The 19,949-nt window shown below is 37.3% G+C and overlaps 2 protein-coding genes, 1 long non-coding RNA gene and 1 pseudogene across 3 annotated transcripts; 3 read left to right on the top strand and 1 right to left on the bottom strand.

Annotated features, from left to right (window-relative positions):
• Positions 1 to 6,756: 6,756 nt before the first annotated feature.
• Positions 6,757 to 10,614, top strand: LOC117615138 (glutamate receptor 2.7-like). The gene is made up of 5 exons (XM_034344150.1): positions 6,757 to 7,136; positions 7,452 to 8,794; positions 8,892 to 9,204; positions 9,352 to 9,758; positions 9,861 to 10,614. The coding sequence occupies exons 1-5, from the start codon at positions 6,869 to 6,871 to the stop codon at positions 10,434 to 10,436; spliced, it is 2,907 nt and encodes a 968-aa protein (XP_034200041.1). The 5' UTR covers positions 6,757 to 6,868; the 3' UTR covers positions 10,437 to 10,614.
• On the bottom strand, positions 9,570 to 11,001 carry LOC117615139. The gene is made up of 2 exons (XR_004583960.1): positions 10,764 to 11,001; positions 9,570 to 10,461 (listed from the first exon to the last, which is right to left on the bottom strand). It is a non-coding gene; the product is annotated as an uncharacterized LOC117615139 (long non-coding RNA).
• Positions 11,002 to 14,992: 3,991 nt separating this feature from the next.
• LOC117618222 lies at positions 14,993 to 18,826 on the top strand (annotated as a pseudogene).
• A 284-nt stretch (positions 18,827 to 19,110) lies between these two features.
• On the top strand, positions 19,111 to 19,893 carry LOC117616343 (splicing factor 3B subunit 6-like protein). Its single transcript, XM_034345624.1, has one exon. It carries the CDS (start codon positions 19,251 to 19,253, stop codon positions 19,623 to 19,625), a length of 375 nt encoding a protein of 124 aa, XP_034201515.1. The 5' UTR covers positions 19,111 to 19,250; the 3' UTR covers positions 19,626 to 19,893.
• The last annotated feature ends 56 nt before the right edge of the window (positions 19,894 to 19,949 follow it).

A 19,949-nucleotide genomic window follows, 5' to 3' on the forward strand; every position in this document is an offset into this window, starting at 1 on the left:
CAAACTCTTTGTTTATATGTACACTGTACACACATTGACTTGGAGGACTTCTATTGAGGAGTCCAATATTGATGTCTTGTATCCATTATATCTAAACAAAATAGGACCTGCATCTAAGATGCCCTTAAAAAAATCATTGGGATATGGATGAAAACCAACATGATAAATATATCCACATACAAAATCAGGTTAAAATCCATTTGTAGCCGAATTATGAATGCAATTTTCACTTGATTAAAAAAATTCCAAATTTTAGTTGGCAAAAGATGAAAGTGTCTCATGATGAGAGAAAATATTCTAATTTCTAAGTTTCTTGGCTTCTAAGTTATTTCGGTGATTGTGAAGCCTCAACTTCAACACCCAAAATCTTCTAAATTATAATCTTTTGTTTCTTTTGTTTCTTTTCTAATTCTAGTTTTAAGTGTTGAAAATGAGAAAATTGAAGAGAAATATTACTTGGAAAGGTTCAGCGGAAAGGAATTGAAGTCAATTCATTCAAGCGTTTGAAGTTTGAAGAGGAATTGAAGTCAAGTCATAATAACAGTAGCAACTGACTCAGATGTGCTAATTAACTCATTAAAGATTCAGTTGCTGAGCTTGGCGTGCTTTGAATTGTAACTAAAAAATTAAGTTATAAAAAGTAAGGAACTTTTCAGTTGCTGAGCTCACTTTGCCTGACTGTTCATAATCATTATATTTAAATGCGTCTTGATCATATGGTTACCGTTTATAATAATAATAAGGATTTTAACTGATTGTGACAAGAAAACAGAAATGCTCTCGGAGTTCAACAGAAATTGTTAGTGGAGCAATGCAGAGTCTGCAGGAGTTTCAAGAATTACAACCCCCTCCCAAGACATGTACTTCACGTGCCAAAGCTAAATGGTTGCGGCCACCGTCTGGAGCTATTAAAATAAAGAGATATTTAGTCAAATATTCATTCTTAGCACTAAAACTATAAATAAACTTTATACTATTTAATTTCTATAAACATACCCAAAAAAAACTCAAAAAATAACAGCTGGCCCTATTGAGTTTAATTTTAATTATTAAATTACTTTGATGCCTCTTTGAGTGTTTTGAGCTTTTTTATTAGGTTTTTGGGTTATGTTTGTTTTAAGAAATCAATGACAATTTTGTAATTTAAAAGACGTTAAAATCCTTTTTGTTATGTTGTAAATGAACTTGGGTGTGTTTCTAAAGTCCATTTCATATAGGGTTTCTTTTTATAATTTGAGCTCCTATATTGAGTATCATAATGAATCTCTCTAAAATAAATGTGAATGGAGTGTTTCATGTTGAATCCGGTTTTGGTGGGGTTGGTTTGGTGGTTTGAAACTATACAGGTGCTTTTCTTGCATGCAAGTTGGTTATGCAAGTTGGTTGTGCTAAATGGGGTATCCAATCCCATGCATGCCAAGCTAATTGCATTAAGAGAGGACTTAGCCTATGCTGCCAAGTGGTCCAATTTGGAGTGTCATAGAGAAGGGGATTCTCAAGGCGCTTTACACTCAGTACAACAGGGCCAAGCTGATATGTCCCACCTTGGTTGCTTAATTGAGGATTGTAACACACTTTTGGCAAGACAAGAGCGCGTCTGGACATTTTATAGTTTTCTTTTCTCTTCTTTTTTTGTGTTTTTATAGATTTTACCTTGGTTGGAATAAATGTGAGCAAAAGTGCATTATTGAATATAAATTCCAGTTTTACTAGGTCAACTTCTTAAGCGTCACCATGCTCCGGTACTCGGATGAGATGAAGCTCTTCATGAAACGTGTTCCAATGGGTGTTGACTCCAACATATCCAAAATTTAACTCCATTGAACAAATATAACCTCCCCAAGAGATCCAACATTGATACTAACTCTGAAAATTTGTTTTGGGTCACTTTTACCCCACTTTTGGTCTCTCCCCTTCTAATAGTTACCACACCTTTTGATAATAATTAATTACATTGTAGAGATTTAATTTTAGATTGGTAATAAATTAGAATCCCTCTCAATGTATTAAAATCAAAATGAAATTATGAAAGTGAAAACAAGTGGAGCATGTGCCAGAGGAAAATTAGTACATATACTAATTATTTATAAACTTTAATACATAAAAGATATATTGCTTTTTAAGGAGAATATAATGACTTATAGAATTTTATTTAAGAATTTCTTTAACCAAAATTTTTTACTTTTGGATTTTGAAAAATTTATATCATAAGGTTTATTAGATTTAAAAGGATCACATGGACTTAACTATTCATCATCTTCCCTATTTTGCACAGTGTAATGGCTTAATCATTTGCATTAATCTGTGTATACGCCTTCTACCTCCCCTGCTTTGTCATCTATATCTTTTCTCCCGCTATTTGATGAACTCCTCAAATTCAAGCACATGCCTTGTTCAAATTATTTACACATGCCATAGACTGTATTAATTCAAACACAATATATCATATAGAATACATGTCATCAGTGACGGATTCATGAATTTGCTTGGGAATGGGCAATATTTAAAAGGCTAAAAGCTCAAAAGAAATACCCAAATTATTTGAAAGAGAATTTGAACTACCCGAATTATTCGAAGGGGAATTTAGGGTTTAGGATTATACAAAGATAACCAAATCATAAAACAAAAATAATATCTCTATATATATATATATATATATAACAACAATATTAAAATACATATTATAACAGGGTTATGTTATTTAGACAAACAACATTGACCACCTTAGCTAACCACCTTATGTGGCAATTGATGTGTTATGCCATGTCACTTTTGAATTATTGAAAAGAGAATAAATAATAAATAAAATACACATGGCAACATTCATTAATTGAAAAGAACACATAAGGAAAAAAAAGACACGTTCCATCGAATTAAATTATATCTTTTCAAAAAAAACTCGTGGCATTACTCATTATAAAATATATAAATAAATAAAACACATAAGGAAAAAAAATCTGAAGATAAAAAAAAAATACATTCAAACTTGGAGGAGAAGGATGGATCTGCAGCAAGACTCAAGAGCACACAAAGCTTCGTGAAGAATCAAGACTTCAACGCAAGGCATTCCTTGATCCATTTAATTCCAACTTTTTTTTTTTTTTTTTTTGGGTTAAGAAAAGTCGATCAATTGCATAGAAGATTAAGTGTGGCTGCAATCTTGAATGAGGAGATCCTGAACAAGCTCAGGGCCTCACCAAACCAAAAACAATTTTGAAGCAAACAAAGCTAGCATGTTGGCAATGCGATTACAAAATTTAGGCCCATAGGCCAAAGAAGCTGACTGGAATTGTGAGAGGAGCTCACCACAATCATCAATCAAAACCTCCGTAACAGAACCAAATGAGATACCCTGCGAAACAGCCGCAGCAATCTTGAAAGAGCCACACTAGAACTGAACCAGTTGGAGATTCAACTCAGCAGTCAAACTCATGCCCCCCAGCAATCATTTAATTCCAACTTGACTCCAAGACCTTGCTCTTCTGTTCTATGGAAATAAGGCTTTGGGTTTGCTATTGAAATTGTTTTTTTTGCCTAGCCAAAATGACGTGGTTTGGCCAGTACTTAAAAAAACAAAACAAGCGCTCAGCATCGCCACAAAGAAAAGAATAGGTTGCTGGGTTGCTGTTGCTGAGGCATGGGCACCTCCAAAGTGGAGCTGAGGGGCAAACTTCAGCGACTTCAAAGCTTTTTTCAATGAGGAAAAGTATAGCTACACCTCTTTAAGTCTCTGTGAGTCCGCCAGTACATGCCATAGAATATATAATATATATTCAAACACATGTCATAGACTATGTTATATCTCGGCCAAATTTATGGCGACACCACCACAAGACCCAACAGGTCCAAAGCGCGAAACTCAAATGTGTTGTTCTCTGTTAAAGCTTACATTACATGGATAATCCAAACTCCATCTCCAGCTTTGCCAGCAAGGTCATTGGCTCTCTGCCAGTTGTTGGGTTAATAGCAATATATATATTATCAAATTCAAACACATGCTTCGCTTGAATTGAATTAATAATTCCAAAAGGGTAATGCTAGACATATCATATTTTTCTATAATATTGTGTACCACCTCTCTAATAGAGGTGAGCCCCATTGTATTGGTGGGCTCTACCTTTATTAAAGAGGTGGTACACAATTTGATATGAAAAATATGGTAAGCCTAGCATTTTCCATTCCAAAATAATCTTGTAAAATTCCAATTAAATACACTCCCTCCGCCCATCTTCCCCTTCCTCTCCTCATCTCCCTTTCTTTTTCTCCCATATTTTCCTTTCCTCTTATCCCCTCTTCTCCTCCCATTCCCTTCCCCAGATAGTCTAAATCTGTTTGGATCTAGGTCTGTTTGTTTTGTTTGGTTGTTTTTGCAGTGTTTCAGGTGACTGGTGTTGTCTTTGTCTCAGCGGCGGCGACGGCGACAGTAGTGACGCTGGATTGTGTCTCTCCTTGGGAGAGTTGTGATACTTGGTGGCTGATATTCTGTCTCTGTTTTAACGGCGGCGGCGGCAGCAGCGACGCTTATGGTAGTTGTTGGGATGTGGTGTTCTTCTTTACTCTACGCCGACCGAAGAACTATACTTGGTCATAGGAGGTTTTCTTTGTCAGGTTCTGAGTTGAAGTGGAGTGCTTGTCATGGGTCTTTTTACTGTTGTTTCCGTGTTCGTCCTCCGTGTTCTCTCCTGGGTTCTGCTATGGTATGACTTACAGTTTGTATGAGTGTCAAATGACTATGATTTTGCTCATAGAAGGCTTCTTTTGACAATTGGGATGTTCTGCGGTCCTCTCCTGTGGGTTTACTATTTGGGGTTTCTAAGGTCCTCTCATGTGGGTCTACTGTGTTGGTCTCTAGTTGAGGTTCTAGTCGGAGGTCTTTGTGTTAGGTTTTATTTTTGACTTGTTCTTTTATTGTAATAGTCCAAAGTGACCTGAATTGGACTCTCCTATTAGTCCATGACATGTGTGGTACTTTTTCCTCCCTTGGGATTTGTCTCATGAGGTTGTCCCATGAAGGTTTTAATAAGGTCATTGTATCATGTCGCTCTTTGTACGTATGTGGTTTTATGAATGAATTTCTCCTTCACAAACAAAAAACAAAAAACAAAAAACAAAAACAAAAAAAACAAAAAAAAAAAAATTTCTAAAATTCTAAATTATAAAGATTCAAATTGCACTGTTGCCACTTTCTCCCATCTTGTTGGTGCACTCATCTCTGTCAATTTAAATCGCTATTTTAATTAGTTAGAAGTTGATGTGATTGGAGGCCTTGACATGTAATCTTCCTACAATAATTTCCTGGAAATTACGCTGCCTTGAGTTACAAATTTAGCCTTTTCCTTTAGAGAATCTCGAATCTATTAATTAATTGGAAGTCAGATCTCTTCCGGAATCTCAATCTAAATGAAGTCATCATTTCCTACTCTTCTTATTAGACTTTGCATATTTTTTTTGTAAATGAGAGACTGCGATGTATGAGAGTGTTGGAATATTAATATAGTGGAACTGTAATTGCGCAGAAAATAAGCGAAGACTTCATTTGTTAATCACCTGTAATCTTCCTATAATAGTAAATGAGAGGCTGCGATGTATGAGAGTGTTGCAATATTAATATAGTGGAACTGTAATTGCGCAGAAAATTTCTCTGTACCTTCCAAGGATTAGAAATTTCGTAGGCATTGGTTTAGACAATGATAGAGTGAAAAATTGACGATGACCTTGACAAGACCATGGCCACAAGGCAGAATAGTAAATACAATTTGATTTGCTTTTCCAGCCACGCAACCCCTTTTTTATCACAAGAAATTTCTTACTTGGTTATATAATTCCATCAATGTTTCAAGAATCAGTTCGACTTCTAAATAGAAAGTGAACCGTTGTTTATTAGTCACGCACAAAAAAACAAAATTAAATTTCAAGTTGATCACCATGCTTGTTTCTCTAGGCACCCTCATCATTCCATTCAAATAAAGTATGCTAGAAATTTCTCTTCTTGTTAGTTAGATGTCTTGTTTAATAATTATGCTTCTGTTAGGCTAGCTCTTAATTAGTACTTTTCTGGGTGCTGGCTTTTGGTGCCTTGTGGTTGGGATCTTTTCCCTTTTATGGTTCTTGTGGGACTCGTCCTCTTGCTTCTTGCTCCTCTTTGATTTAATGCACAAAGCATGAGACCATACAATATGTAACAATTCAAAACCAAAAAGGAAGAAGAAAAGAGTGACATGTGTTTGGAACATGTAATTTTTTTGTTATTCAATCGAGATCAAGCAAGATTGAATCGAAGACAATAGCTCTCGAATACATAAATATATACTCTTAATCAATTGAAATAGAACTTTACTCAAAACATGTAACTGCAATTATGTTTTTTGACAAGAAAGATGAAGAAATCGTATTTACCACCCCCACAACCACCGCATACCGATTAGCAATGTGTGTACTATATCTCTTTCTTTGGGTGCACACTGAAAGCAATATGCATGAATCTTTGACTTAGTCAAAGCTAGACTTTGAACAACAGAATATAAGACAAATGTGGAAAATCAACTTTTATTTATCTCGGGAAGAAAAGGGTGCACAATAATATCTATGCCCCCGTTTAAATGGACCAAAATAAATCAGTCGAGCATTGACAATTCGACATTGACTCGTTGAATAAGGACAGCAGACTTAAATACATTTTTGGGACATAGCTACACCTACATCTATCACAGGCACAGCCAATGGAGTGTAGATTCTTCTTTCACTTGTATTATTCTATATGATTAATAAACCAGTTGAGCATTTTCAATGTACAGTGGCTTTGTCTATATAAATAAAAACTCCATCTGACTTGGAAGTCATGAATTGCAAACCTTGAAGAATTTCAACAATGGCTAAGAATGCTCCCTTCAGCTCTGTTTTTTCTCTGTTTTTCTTGTTCTTAGTGCTTGGGAAATTTTCCGCCATGGCAGAAAACACAACGATCCCAGTTAATGTGGGTGTGGTTATTGACTCTGATACATGGTACGGGAAGATGGGGATGAGCTGCATCAGCATGGCTCTCTCTGACTTCTATGCCTCTCATTCTAACTACAAGACGAGGCTGGTTCTTTACAAAAGAAACCCTACTTCAGATGTTGTTGTTGCAGCTTCTGCAGGTTCTTTCCATCTCTCTCTCTTATCTTTTTCCATGTTTTGTTTTTGTTCCATCGAATTAAATTCTATCCACCCTTTTATTTTAATCAATCATTTTGGAGTTTCAATTTTGGAGCTTAATTTCTTTACATGAGAGTTTCAACACCAGTTGATTTTGGTGCTATGTTGTCTCGAATTATTAGAAAGTTAACATCCTTTTGCATTGAATTTTGGCTTTCTTAGAATCTGCTACATTTCTTTTGTGTCCACTGACTCAATTAAAGTTGGAAACTATATTCAGAATTCAATTTAACTCTCCATTTTCACCTCTGGAACAGCTCTAGACCTAATAAAGAATGTTGAGGTGCAAGCCATCATAGGTCCAGAAACATCAATGCAGGCCAACTTTGTAATCAGCCTTGGAAACAAAGCCCAAGTTCCCATAATCTCATATTCAGCAACAAGCCCAACTCTCACTTCAATCAGGAGTTCATACTTTTTCAGAGCTGCACAAAATGACTCATCTCAAGTGAAAGCCGTGAGTGCCATCATCCAAGCCTTTGGCTGGAGAGAAGTAGTTGCCATCTATGTTGACAATGAGTTTGGGGAGGGAGTCATACCTTCTCTCTCTGATGCTCTGCAAGAAGTTGATGCTCGAATCGCCTACCGGAGTGTCATTTCTCCAAAGGCCACTGATGACCAAATTGTTGCTGAGCTTTACAAGTTGAAGGAAATGGAAACTCAGGTCTTAATTGTGCACATGTTTGCTGATCTTGGTTCTCGGCTGTTCAACAAGGCGAAACAGATTGGAATGATGGATGAAGGGTATGCTTGGATAATGACTGATGGAATGGCCAACTCATTTAGTTACATAAATTCCTCTGACATAGAAAATATGGAAGGGGTTTTGGGTATAAAAACTTTTGTCCCAAATACAAAAGAGCTTGAAAGTTTTGGAGTTAGATGGAAAAGTAAATTCCAACAGGACAATCCAACTGCCCATGATGTTAAGTTGGATGTTTCTGGATACTGGGCTTATGATGCTGCTTGGGCACTGGCCATGGCAGTTGAGAAAGTTGGGGCTAAAAACTTCAACTTTCAAAAGATGAATAGTACATCTGGTAATTTCAGTACTGACCTAGAAAGATTTGGGGTCTCTCAAAATGGTCCTCAACTTGTCCAAGCCCTATCAGGTACCATTTTCAAAGGCCTTTCAGGAGATTTCAGTCTTCTTAATGGCCAACTACAATCATCAACATTTCAGATAGTTAATGTGATTGGCAGTGGGGAAAAATTGGTTGGATATTGGACACCCGAAAAGGGGCTTGAAAGAAAATTAAATTTGAAAAACACAAGCACATATTCTACTTCTAATGATAGTCTTCGATCAATCATTTGGCCTGGAGATACCACCTCTGCTCCAAAGGGTTGGCAGATTCCTACAAGTGGTAAAAGGCTGAAAATTCTAGTCCCTTTAAAGCAAGGATTTTCAGAATTTGTGAAAGTGACACACAATCCCGAGACTAAGACAACGATCGTCGATGGATACTGCATAAGCGTCTTCGAAGCTGTAATAAGATCGTTACCGTATGATGTTCCATACGATTTATATCCTTATACAAAGCCTAATGGTGAGATCGCTGGCAGTTACAATGACTTGGTCAATGAAGTGTTTCTTGGGGTAAGATTCATATCTAAGCTTCTTTGTTTTCCCTAATCAAACAAAACAAAACTATCCAAATTATTTACTGACACTGTGACATTTTTTTTCTTCAAAGAACTATGATGCTGCAGTGGGAGATATAACCATCAGAGCAAACAGATCCTTATATGTTGACTTTACATTGCCATATACAGAATCTGGGGTGTCCATGATTGTGCCTATCAAAGACAACAAAAGCAAGAATGCATGGGTGTTCTTGAAGCCTTTGACATGGGATCTTTGGGTAACAAGCGGTTGTTTTTTCATATTCATTGGTTTTGTAGTCTGGGTTCTTGAACATCGAATAAACGAAGACTTTCGTGGACCTCCACATCACCAAATCGGGACAAGTTTTTGGTTCTCCTTCTCAACCATGGTTTTTGCACACAGTAAGTTCTTTCATCTTAGTTTACTCTGCAACCCAACAACCAAATCAAATACTTTCCATTGTAAATTATCCTTCAAAAAAGTAAATCCCAAATGGCAAAACGATTTCCATGACTCATTGTTCATTCCTTTCTTATTTTGAATTACAGGGGAGCGAGTTGTGAGCAACTTGGCTAGGTTTGTGGTGATCATATGGTGCTTTGTTGTCCTGATACTGACTCAAAGTTACACTGCAAGTTTGACCTCTCTTTTAACAGTTCAACAGCTCCAACCAACTGTTACTGATGTAAACTTGCTCCTCAAATATAAGGACAATGTTGCCTATCAACCAGGTTCTTTTGTTCATGGGATTTTGAAAGAACTAGGATTTCAGGATGAAAATCTTAAGACCTTTAATACACCAGAAGAGTTGAATCAACTTTTTCAAAATGGGAGTAGAAAAAATGGCATTTCTGCAGCATTTGATGAAACACCTTACATGAAACTGTTTCTTGCAACATATTGCTCCAAATACACCATGGTTGATCCGACATTTAAAGCCGATGGTTTTGCTTTTGTAAGTTCACCTGCTTTTTCTCCTTATGTCTCTCTTTGATGTTGATCCACCATGTTTTCTCATCAGGGATTGTTTTGTTTCCTTTGATTCTACAACTTGCAGGTCTTCCCAAAAGGCTCCCCTCTTGCTCGCGACGTTTCGAGGGGAATCTTAAATGTGAACGAGGGAAACCAAACGAAAGTCATTGAGGATAGGTGGTTCAAGAAACAAAATTGTGTAGACCCCAACAGCTTGGTCTCTTCCAATAGTCTCAGCCTTGAGAGCTTCTGGGGCCTCTTTCTCATTGCTGGTGTTGCTTCAACACTAGCTCTGCTCATCTTTGCTGCCATGTTCTTGTATGAACACAAGGACATCTTCAAGCAACTCGATCCAGAGGCCTCATTGTGGAAAAGATTTCTTATCATGTTAAGAATTTACGACAACAAGGACCTCAAGTCGTTTACTTTTAAGAAGAGAGAACTTGAAGTCAACACCAACTTCCCCCCAAGCCCATCAGTCTATTCAGACCATACTGAAGCTCGCAATGTGTTTGAGGAGCAGATGGGAACACCTTCTTCTGCTGATCTTGAGCATGCTGGTTTCAGTCCTGGAGCATCAACCAGCAGATCAGAGATGGAATCAGCCATTGAGATTACTGAGAGACCAAGAACTCATGAGATTGACCCAGGAAGCAACTGATGCAGCTTCTTTGTGACACGTAACTCTGTATTAATTTATACAAGTAGCACCGTAAATTATATGTAGTATGGGGGGAAATTATTGTAAATTGGTTTAGAAATAACATGATGAGCTCAGAGCTCAGTGTAAGCAAAAACTGTTGCATATCTCAACAATAGATGACAGCCTAATTAGTTTATCTCTTTCTTTTTGGTCAAATGTCTTTACACTTGTTCAAGCGTGAAGAGCAGATTAAACGAACTAGTTATTTGTCTAATGGTGTTGTTTATCGATTCCTGCCTAGAACTTTCAGAATGGGAAAATGTCGACCTGTGATTGTGGCCAAACCTGTTCGTAACAACGGCGTATCTTCGAATGGAGCGGTAGATGGAAAATGGAAAATGGTGTTGAGGACGAGGACCCTCAGTTATAGAGCTTGTGGTATGCGAGATCTTCAGCTGTGAACTCATACGAAAGCTCCTCCAATTTCGTTAATGGCATGGAGTAGAGGACAAAATTTCTTAAATTAAAACTGCATTGTGGATTTCTCTGTGCTCCAGCATCCAATTGCGTAGTCGCTAACAGGGTTTGGCGCATGGGCGGGTCGGGTGGCTGCTTCTCTAGTCTTCTCAACCCAAGCAGTGGCAGCGACGGGTTCTTCTCTACATCGTCAGAAGTATCTTCGAATTTTTCCTCTTTTCTTTGTAGCCGCTGCTAGAGGTAGAGAGAGATGGGTGGTATGGAGGCGGAGAGATGAGAGATAAAGTGAGGATAGTGTTCGTTCAAAAAAAAGTGAAAATAGGGTTAGTAAAACGAAGTGTTTCACTTATGGGCTGGTATTTTAACAACGTTCTTTTTTGAGTTGGCAACTGGGCATACCAAAATACCGTTTGGCATTGAAGATTGTGATTAAAGTGCCAAATTATCTAGCTTTTAGCACGCAATCAAGTGATTATTGGGCACCCCAGCCTAGCCTAGCTAATAAAAAGTTATTGAGCATATGGCTATTTGTATCCACAAATTTTTATAATTCCATTTCCTTCAATCTTAATTGATTGTGTTGGTTTGATTGTGAACATTTATAGAAATTGTCTGGCAATAGTGGTCCAGATCCATTTTCAACTGTGGCTTCAATATCTATGACAAAATTAGGCAGATCCCACGGTTTTCAATTAAGAAGCAACCTTCATTATTGTTAGACAACTGAATAATTTTCGATTTGGATAATTTTTTGCACAAGTATTTTGCATGGATTTTTTATTTTTTATTTTTTATTTTTTATTTTTTATGTTCAGTTATCTAGATCTCTTAAATATTAAAATAATGATAATTAAGTGATCAAATAATTTCTCAACTTTACTGATATTTTGCATGAATGTCTTTTACAGGGGAATCTAAAATAAATTATTCGAATACCTCTCAATTAAAACACAACGATAATTGTCAATGGAAAAGGGCATTGACTTGCATACTAGAGGTCTTATGTTCGAATCCCTATGGCATCTTAATTGTGTGCGTAAGTGTGAGAAACTCAGTCCCTCTATAGTTTAGATTATCACTTGTACTAAAAACAAACAAATTGGATCAACGTCCATTTTAATCATATATATTCAGTCCAATCCATCCCATCAAACAGGACCTAAAAGATTGAAAACAACAGTTCTCTCTCCATCTCCACCGCATAAGCCCCAAGACCCCAACTTTCCCTCACTTTTTATGCAGTAGTGGAAAATGTCACATGGTGTGATAATTATTATTGATGTGTTTAAGATCAAGTTAGAGAGACCACATTTGTTGCATCAATGTAATCTCCCTAATTATTTTATCAAAACAATCTTGTTAAAATGATTTTTATTTTGGTGTAAAAGAATAAAAAAGGATTAAAAATTATGCCCAACTCTTGCTTCTAAAGAAAAAAAAAAAAAAAAAAAAAGGTTTCGATTTGCAGAACAATTATCTCATGTTCGAATCTCCATTGCATCTTGAGAAATCTTCCTCATTGTAGTTAGATTGTTGCTTGTATCAAAACATAATAATAATAATAATAATAATAATAATCTCATAAACAAAAAATATGGGCTTCTTTGGCAAAAAGAACCTATATTGGGCCCAAAGTCCAAACAAGGGATCGTGTATCGTGGCCAAACTATTTCGTAACGACGGCGTATCGTCGAATAGAGCGCTAGATGAAAAAGGGTGTTGGGGACGAGGTCCCTCAATTATAGGATTAGAAGATTCACTATTATACCCAATACAAGGGTACAAATTATATATTAAAAAAATCCTATATAAAATAGACTTTAGAAACACACCCAAAGTCCATTTACAACATAACAAATAGTCTTTTAACTTCTTATAAATTACAAAATTGTCATCAATTTCTTAAAACAAGCCCAACCCTAAAACCTCATAAAAATACACAAAACACTCAATAGAGCATCAATGTAAGCTGTCATTTTTTGGAATTGTTTATAGAAATTAAATGATGTAGAATTTATCTATATTATTAGTACTAAGAATGGGGTAAATATCTCTATAGGATTTGTGGCATGCAAGCTTCAGGTGTGAACTCGTATGAAAGCTCCTCCACTTTCGTTAATGGCATGGAAAGCCTAAAGGTAAAAACTTTTATTTAAAACTTCATTTTAGACATTGTGGGTCTGAGATTCTCTATGCTCCAGCCTCCAATTTTGCAGTCGCTAATTAGGTTTGATGTAAATTTCAATCCTAATGTTAAATTAGTTGTTAATTTAATTCAGTGAAATTCAATTTGAATTAAAATTTGGGGTTGTGAAAAATTGTAGTTTACAGAGGAATTGTAGTAGAATAATTTAATCTTATTTTCCATCCTAGGGTTCAAAGTATCAACTTTTACTGTATTTCCACCTTGGATTCTAGCTCTTGTGAAGAAAAAAAACTAGCTTATGCAGGAAGGGAGATTCTCCAATAAGTATTTTATGTTAAGGTTTGGTTACATACTTCTAATCTTAATCGTTGGATTGCAAATGTGTTGGTAATCTCTTATATGCAATCCAACGGCCGAAATTAAAAGTATGTAACCATTAACTTAAATACTTATTGGAGCATCCTTATACCCTCCGTTTGGATGAAGGAATTGAAAATTACATCGAATTCTAAAATGACGGAATTTAGATTTCCATCATTTCAATTTCCGGCAATTGAAGATTTCAGTGTTTGAATTTATGTATGTTGAATTTTGTAAATGACAGAATTTTGTGAATGGCACAATGGAAATTGTGAAATGACGCATATTTTGTTGGAAATTAAACTCAAGAATTTGATGCCCCAATTTCCACGATATTTTATGCTCGTCATTTAATAAATTCCGCGCTTAAGTTGCCAAACAAAGGAATTGTCAATTTCTCCTCTTAAATTCTCGACTTTTAGCTAAATTCCGAGTTATTTTCCCTCATCCAAACGGAGGGTATAGAGGAATTGTACTAGAATAAGGGGCTTTTGTTCCTGCCCGCATGGCCAATCTATATATCTTTGTAAGAAGCAAGCACATCTTGAAAGTTGAAATGCAAATTGCACAGTAACTTGATGGTTTTTTTTATGTGACTGCTGTCTGGTTCTGCTAATATTTAGATTAGTGAGTTCCATACTCTATGTATGCTTACTTTATACTCTATCGTATTCCTTCGTGTAATTTTCCGATTTCTATCTTGTGTTGTTGCTAAGGACTAGACAGCATTCTATAACAGGAGATGTTTGTGTTCTTTAAAGAGAATATCACCCCAGCAGATCCCGTCCAATCTGCTCCAACAGATTCCATTCCTTCCATCAGTCCCATGCAATCAGCCGACCCCAATCCATCAGCCTTAGAAGACTCCTCATCACAAGCACAGCGCTCTGTCAGCCAGATTTAGTTATCAATTAAATCTGTAATATATGCAATTGATTGTACTTACCTTATATTTCTAAAGTTTCTGTAAATAGACTTGCACAAGTCTAACCCATGTACCTATATTTGTATTGACTGGTAATACAGAGAGAATCATCGGAATTGTGCCAATTGCTCTTGCTTTCCCTCTCATCTCACCCTTCTCCCTTCCTGAGTTCATTTATCTTATATTCTTCTCTCAGCACGATCATAAGGACTACTTACATGTGGGACATCCAGAAATCCTGTCTCACTTAATTTTCCAACATAAATCATGAACACACAAGTCATCAACTGATATGCCAACCGGATGGCCACCGTATAGAAGGTAGTGTTTGTTCACTTAACTTGACCAGAAATCCTGTCTCACTTAACTTGACCACTGATGCGTCTATGGACTCAATACTTCTGTTAACATTGATACTTAAAACGTTGCCACTAAGGTAGTGTTTGTTCTTTTCTTATTGAAAATATGCCAACCGGATGGCCACCGTATAGAAGGAATTTGAAATGCTTCTAGCATCGCCATCTCCATCTATAGTTTGGTTTCTTTGAAGGATCAGGTTAAGAAGCTTCAAAAGACTCAAATATGATCAAGAAAAAGCCTTGCAACCTTAATCTTTTTCTTTCTCTCTTTTCCTTGTTCCTTTCTTCATGTACTATTTCCTTGGCCATGACAGAAAACAAGACCATTATCCCAACCATCATCCCAGTGAATGTGGGGGTTGTTCTTGATGACCTTCATTCAGTAAGTGGGAAGATATGGTGGAGTTGCATCAAAATGGCCCTCAAAGACTTCTATGCTTCTCATGTCCACTATAAGACTAGGCTGGTCTTGCACTCTAGGGACGCCAAAAAGAACGTTGTACATGCAGCTGCTGCAGGTTCCTATTGTTGGGTTTTTAGAGAACAAAATAGTGATTTTATTTATTCAACAAAAGATAGGTACAAGGCTTCATAGAGGAGTAGGCTTATTGGCCTTCAACAACTAGAAAGAAAGTATTTGCTAGGCTTATTGGCCTATTCTCTCTCTTTTTGCTGGCTATTTGGCCTGTTACCACTCTCTTTGCTGGCTATTTGGCCTGTTCTCACTCTCTTGGCTTTGTACAAGAGACAACAACATCTATTTATACACTAAAGCTGCCGCCATTGTCCAAGTCGGTGGACTTGGCTTCTTCTCCTAGCCTCTACTTTATAATATTATTACTTTATTACAAGATTTTTACTAAGATTTTTCTAGAGTTTACCATAATCTTCTCTTAAAACTTGACTTTGTCAAAGTTAGTGAACTTTCTTGAGTTTTCTAATTTCTTCTAGATTTTTCTATATTCTTTAACACCTATTTTCCTTAATATATTGTCGATTTCCTAGTTAAATTACTTAGAATATGTGCATATAAATGTAATTTCTTTCTCTTTTCATTTGAGACACAGCTCTAGATTTGATAAAGAATGAACAAGTGCAAGCCATCATCGGGCCAGTGACATCGATGGAGACGACCTTTGTTATTAATCTTGGAGACCAAGCTTATGTCCCCATTATATCATTTTCTGCAACAAGCCCTTCTCTTCACTTCGAAGCTCCTACTTTGTCCAATTTGCACAAAATGACTCATCCCAAGTGGAAGCCATAGGTGCTCTTGTCAAGTATTTTGGATGGAGAGAAGTTGTGACCATCTATATAGACACTCCCTATGGCGAGGACCCTTTTTCACTGATGCCTTACAAGAGGTTGATGCCCGCGTCCCCTACCAAAAGTGTCATCTCCCCAACTACCACGGTTGATCAAATCACTGCAGAGCTTTACAAGTTGCAGACGACGCAAACTAGAGTCTTCATTGTCCACATGACAATCGAACTATGCTCTAAGCTATTTGCCAAGGCAAAAGAGATTGGAATGATGGTGGACTTGCGTCAAAATATTCTATTTATAAAGTATAGCCGCACGGCTATACCTTTAAAATATTCTATTTATAGAGCATAGCCGCGCGGCTGTACATTTAAAATATGCTATTTATAGAGCATAGCCGCGCGGCTGTACATTTAAAATATGCTATTTATAGAGCATAGCCGCTCGGCTACACGTTTAATATATTCTGATCAAAAATTCTATTTATAGAGTATAGCCGCACGGCTATATCGTAAAAATATTATATTTTATGTATATACTCATCATTCTTCAGTCTTCAATCCCATGCAAGAAGTTTTAGGAGTGTAAATTCATGTCGCATGGACAGTGGAGCTCGAAGGGTTCATCCCACGATGGAAACAGCAATTCCACAAGGACTATCGAAAAATCACTGCTGCTGAATTGGATTATTTTGGACTTTGGGCTTATGGTGCTGTTTTTGGCTTAGCCATGGCAGTTGAAAAAATTGGGTATACAAGGTCTGAACTACAAAAGAGGAATGCTACTTGTTCCTTCGACTTGATAGATCCTCGTACCTTCATGGTCTCCCAACATGGTCCAGAACTTTCCTATGCCTTATCTATCACCAGATTTAAAGGCATTGCTGAAGATTTCAGCCTTGTTGATAGGGAACGCCAATCATCAACTTTTCGGATAGTTAATATTAATGGTGAAGGAGCAAGAACAATTGGATTTTGGACGCCCCAAAATGGACTGGTGAACATTTTGAATTCATCATCAAGTTTCAGCTCCAAATGTTCTTGGACCGGTCATATGGCCTGGAGATTCACTCTCTGTTCCCAAGGGATGGGAAGTCCCGACAGACGGTAAGAAGTTGAGAATAGGAGTTCCTGTGAAGGTTCGTTTTACTGAGTTTGTTAAGGTAACAAAAAATCCTAGAACAAACACAACGGATGTCACTGGCTTCAGCATTGACGTCTTCAGGCTGCAGTGGAATTATTACCATTCGCTCTTCCTTTCGACTTCATTCCTTTTGCAAAACCTGATGGCACCAGCGCTGGCTCTTACGACGATCTGTGCTACCAAGTATATCTTGGGGTAAAATTCCTTACCATTTCTATTTCTTTTATCCAAGGCGGATTTGCATCCAAGGCTAGAAACTTTCCTGAGATGATAACAAGTATATATACATGTTTACAGAAGTTTGAGCTGTGGTGGGGGATACAACAATTAGTGCAGATAGGTCCTCATATATGTAGACTTTACAATGCCATACACAGAAGCTGGAGTAGTAATGGTTGTGCCAGTCATAGACAACAGGAGCAAAAATGCATGGGCTTTCCTTGGGACTTGGACATGGGACCTTTGGCTACAACTTCTTGTTTCTTCATCTTTTTTGGGTTTTGTGGTTGTGCCAGTCTACACACACGTCAAAACTGTGATTGGCCTACTTTCAAGTATTTTCTGTAAGTACCCACATGACCTCTTTTTAGTTTCAATTTGATCAAGAAATTTTAATGTTTTTTAACTCCTGTCCTGCTGCTAAAATATATAATTGACAATTTCCTTGTTCACCGTACAGGGGAGAGAGTTGTTAGCAACTTGGCTGGATTCGTGATGAGCGTATGGATATTTGTTGTGTTAATACAGACAATAAACTACACAGCAAGTCTAGTGTCACTGTATACATTTCAGCAACTCCAGCCAAGTGTTACTGATATAAAGGATCTTGTAAGGAAGGAGGAAAGCATTGGCTACTTAAACAATTCTTTTGTTTATGATATCTTAAAACACGTAGGTTTTGATGATTCAAAGATTAAGGGGTTAACTATGTGGGAAATTGATGAAGCTCTTTCAAAAGGAAGTAGAAAGGGTGGTGTTGCTGCTGTTGTTGATCAAACCCCCAACATGAAGCTTTTTGCTGCAAAATATTGTTCTAAATATACTATGATTGGACCTATCTTTAAAACTGATGGCTTTGGCTTTGTAAGATCTCTCCCTTCTTTATACAATACATCTATTCTCCCCTTTTTAATAAAAGAAATAGACAAGCCAACGAGGTCTAGTCCAATGTAGTCGAATCAGTTTTTTTCTCTTTCTAAAAATTATACTTGCAAAAAAAAAAAAACCAGCCAAATCAAAAACATTATATTCTTACGTTTAATTAATTTGCTGAGTGACTTTGCAGGTGTTTCCAAAACGTTCCCTTCTTATACCGAATGTTTCACATGCAATCCTAAAAGTGACCGGAACAGAGAGGATATTGGACACCGAGAAAAAATGGTTCAAGGAAGGAAGAAATTGTCAAGACTTGAATAGCCCCAAAGTTTCTAGCAACAGTCTTGGCCTTGAAAGCTTTTGGGTCCTCTTCCTCATTTCTGGGGTGGCATCAATACTGGCTCTCATCATATTTATCGCTTCCTTCATTTACAGACATAGGCACATCTTGATGCACCCAGCTGATTCAGAAGCCTTTACATGGAGAAACATTTTGACCATGTTAAAAACTTTCAATGAAAAAGATCTCACCCGTCGTACTTTTAAATTAACAAGTCAATCGCAAGATGCAGTTAAGGCCTCACCGAGCAACATTTCCCCCAAGATAGTTCTTTGTTTTATGAAGCGCAAGAGACAATGACAACTGTCGAATCATTTCCCGAAATAGTTTTAAGAGACTTGTAGCTTAATTGGTTAAGAACAGTTGCACCGATGGTACTGTGTTCGAATCTCCCATCTTCCTACATGGCTTGTTTCAAAAAGTGTGTTTTTGAATGGGCCACAAAAGTTACAACAAGCTTTAGGCCCAAATTATAATATTTGTTTCTTGGATTTTCAAAAGCACCAGCAGCCCATTTCATAACCATAGGCCCATATTTACTCAGCTTCACCTTCTATTTGTTTGCGTCTCACCTTCTTCTTAACTCCTCTTTGACTCTACGAAACCCTAACATTCCCACGGAGTAACAAAAACAGCTCTCTCCATTACCACAGCATAAACCCAAGACCCAAAATTTCCCTCACTTTCTCGCAATTTCCCATCCTCCGAACACCCCACAACCAATATGAGCACAATCAGTCTCCGCAAGGTCAATACCCGTCTTCCCCCGGAAGTCAACCGCGTGCTCTACGTCCGCAATCTCCCCTTCAACATCTCCAGCGAGGAGATGTACGACATATTCGGCAAGTACGGCGCCATACGACAGATTCGCATAGGCACGAACAAGGACACCAGAGGAACCGCCTTCGTCGTCTACGAAGACATCTACGACGCCAAAACGGCGGTGGATCATCTCTCCGGCTTCAACGTTGCTAATCGGTATCTGATCGTTCTCTACTACCAGCAGGCCAAGATGAGCAAGAAGTTTGACGCCAAGAAGAAGGAGGACGAGATCGCCAGAATGCAGGAGAAGTACGGCGTCTCCACCAAAGATAAGTGATTTTTCGTCGTTCTTCTAGTTCATGTTGTACTGTTTGGATACTGGGCTATACTATTTCTTGGTGAGGATATGATTATCTTTATTCCTGGATTATGTAATGCAATATGCTTGCTATTTGGGTTTTAGAGGAGAGTGTATGTTATCCTGAGCTTCGCATAGTTACAACAGTTGATTTTAATTTCGAACAAGTGCTCTTGGAGTTGCATTGTTGTTGTATATGTACAATTTATAACCAGATGCTAATGATGTTTTGATGTTTTGAGAAGAAGAATATGATACATTGATTGATTACAAAACTTTCCTAGCACAAGCACGCTGTTTTTT

Source organism: Prunus dulcis, chromosome 1 (genome assembly GCF_902201215.1).
Source record: "Prunus dulcis chromosome 1, ALMONDv2, whole genome shotgun sequence".
Lineage (NCBI taxonomy): Eukaryota > Viridiplantae > Streptophyta > Magnoliopsida > Rosales > Rosaceae > Prunus > Prunus dulcis.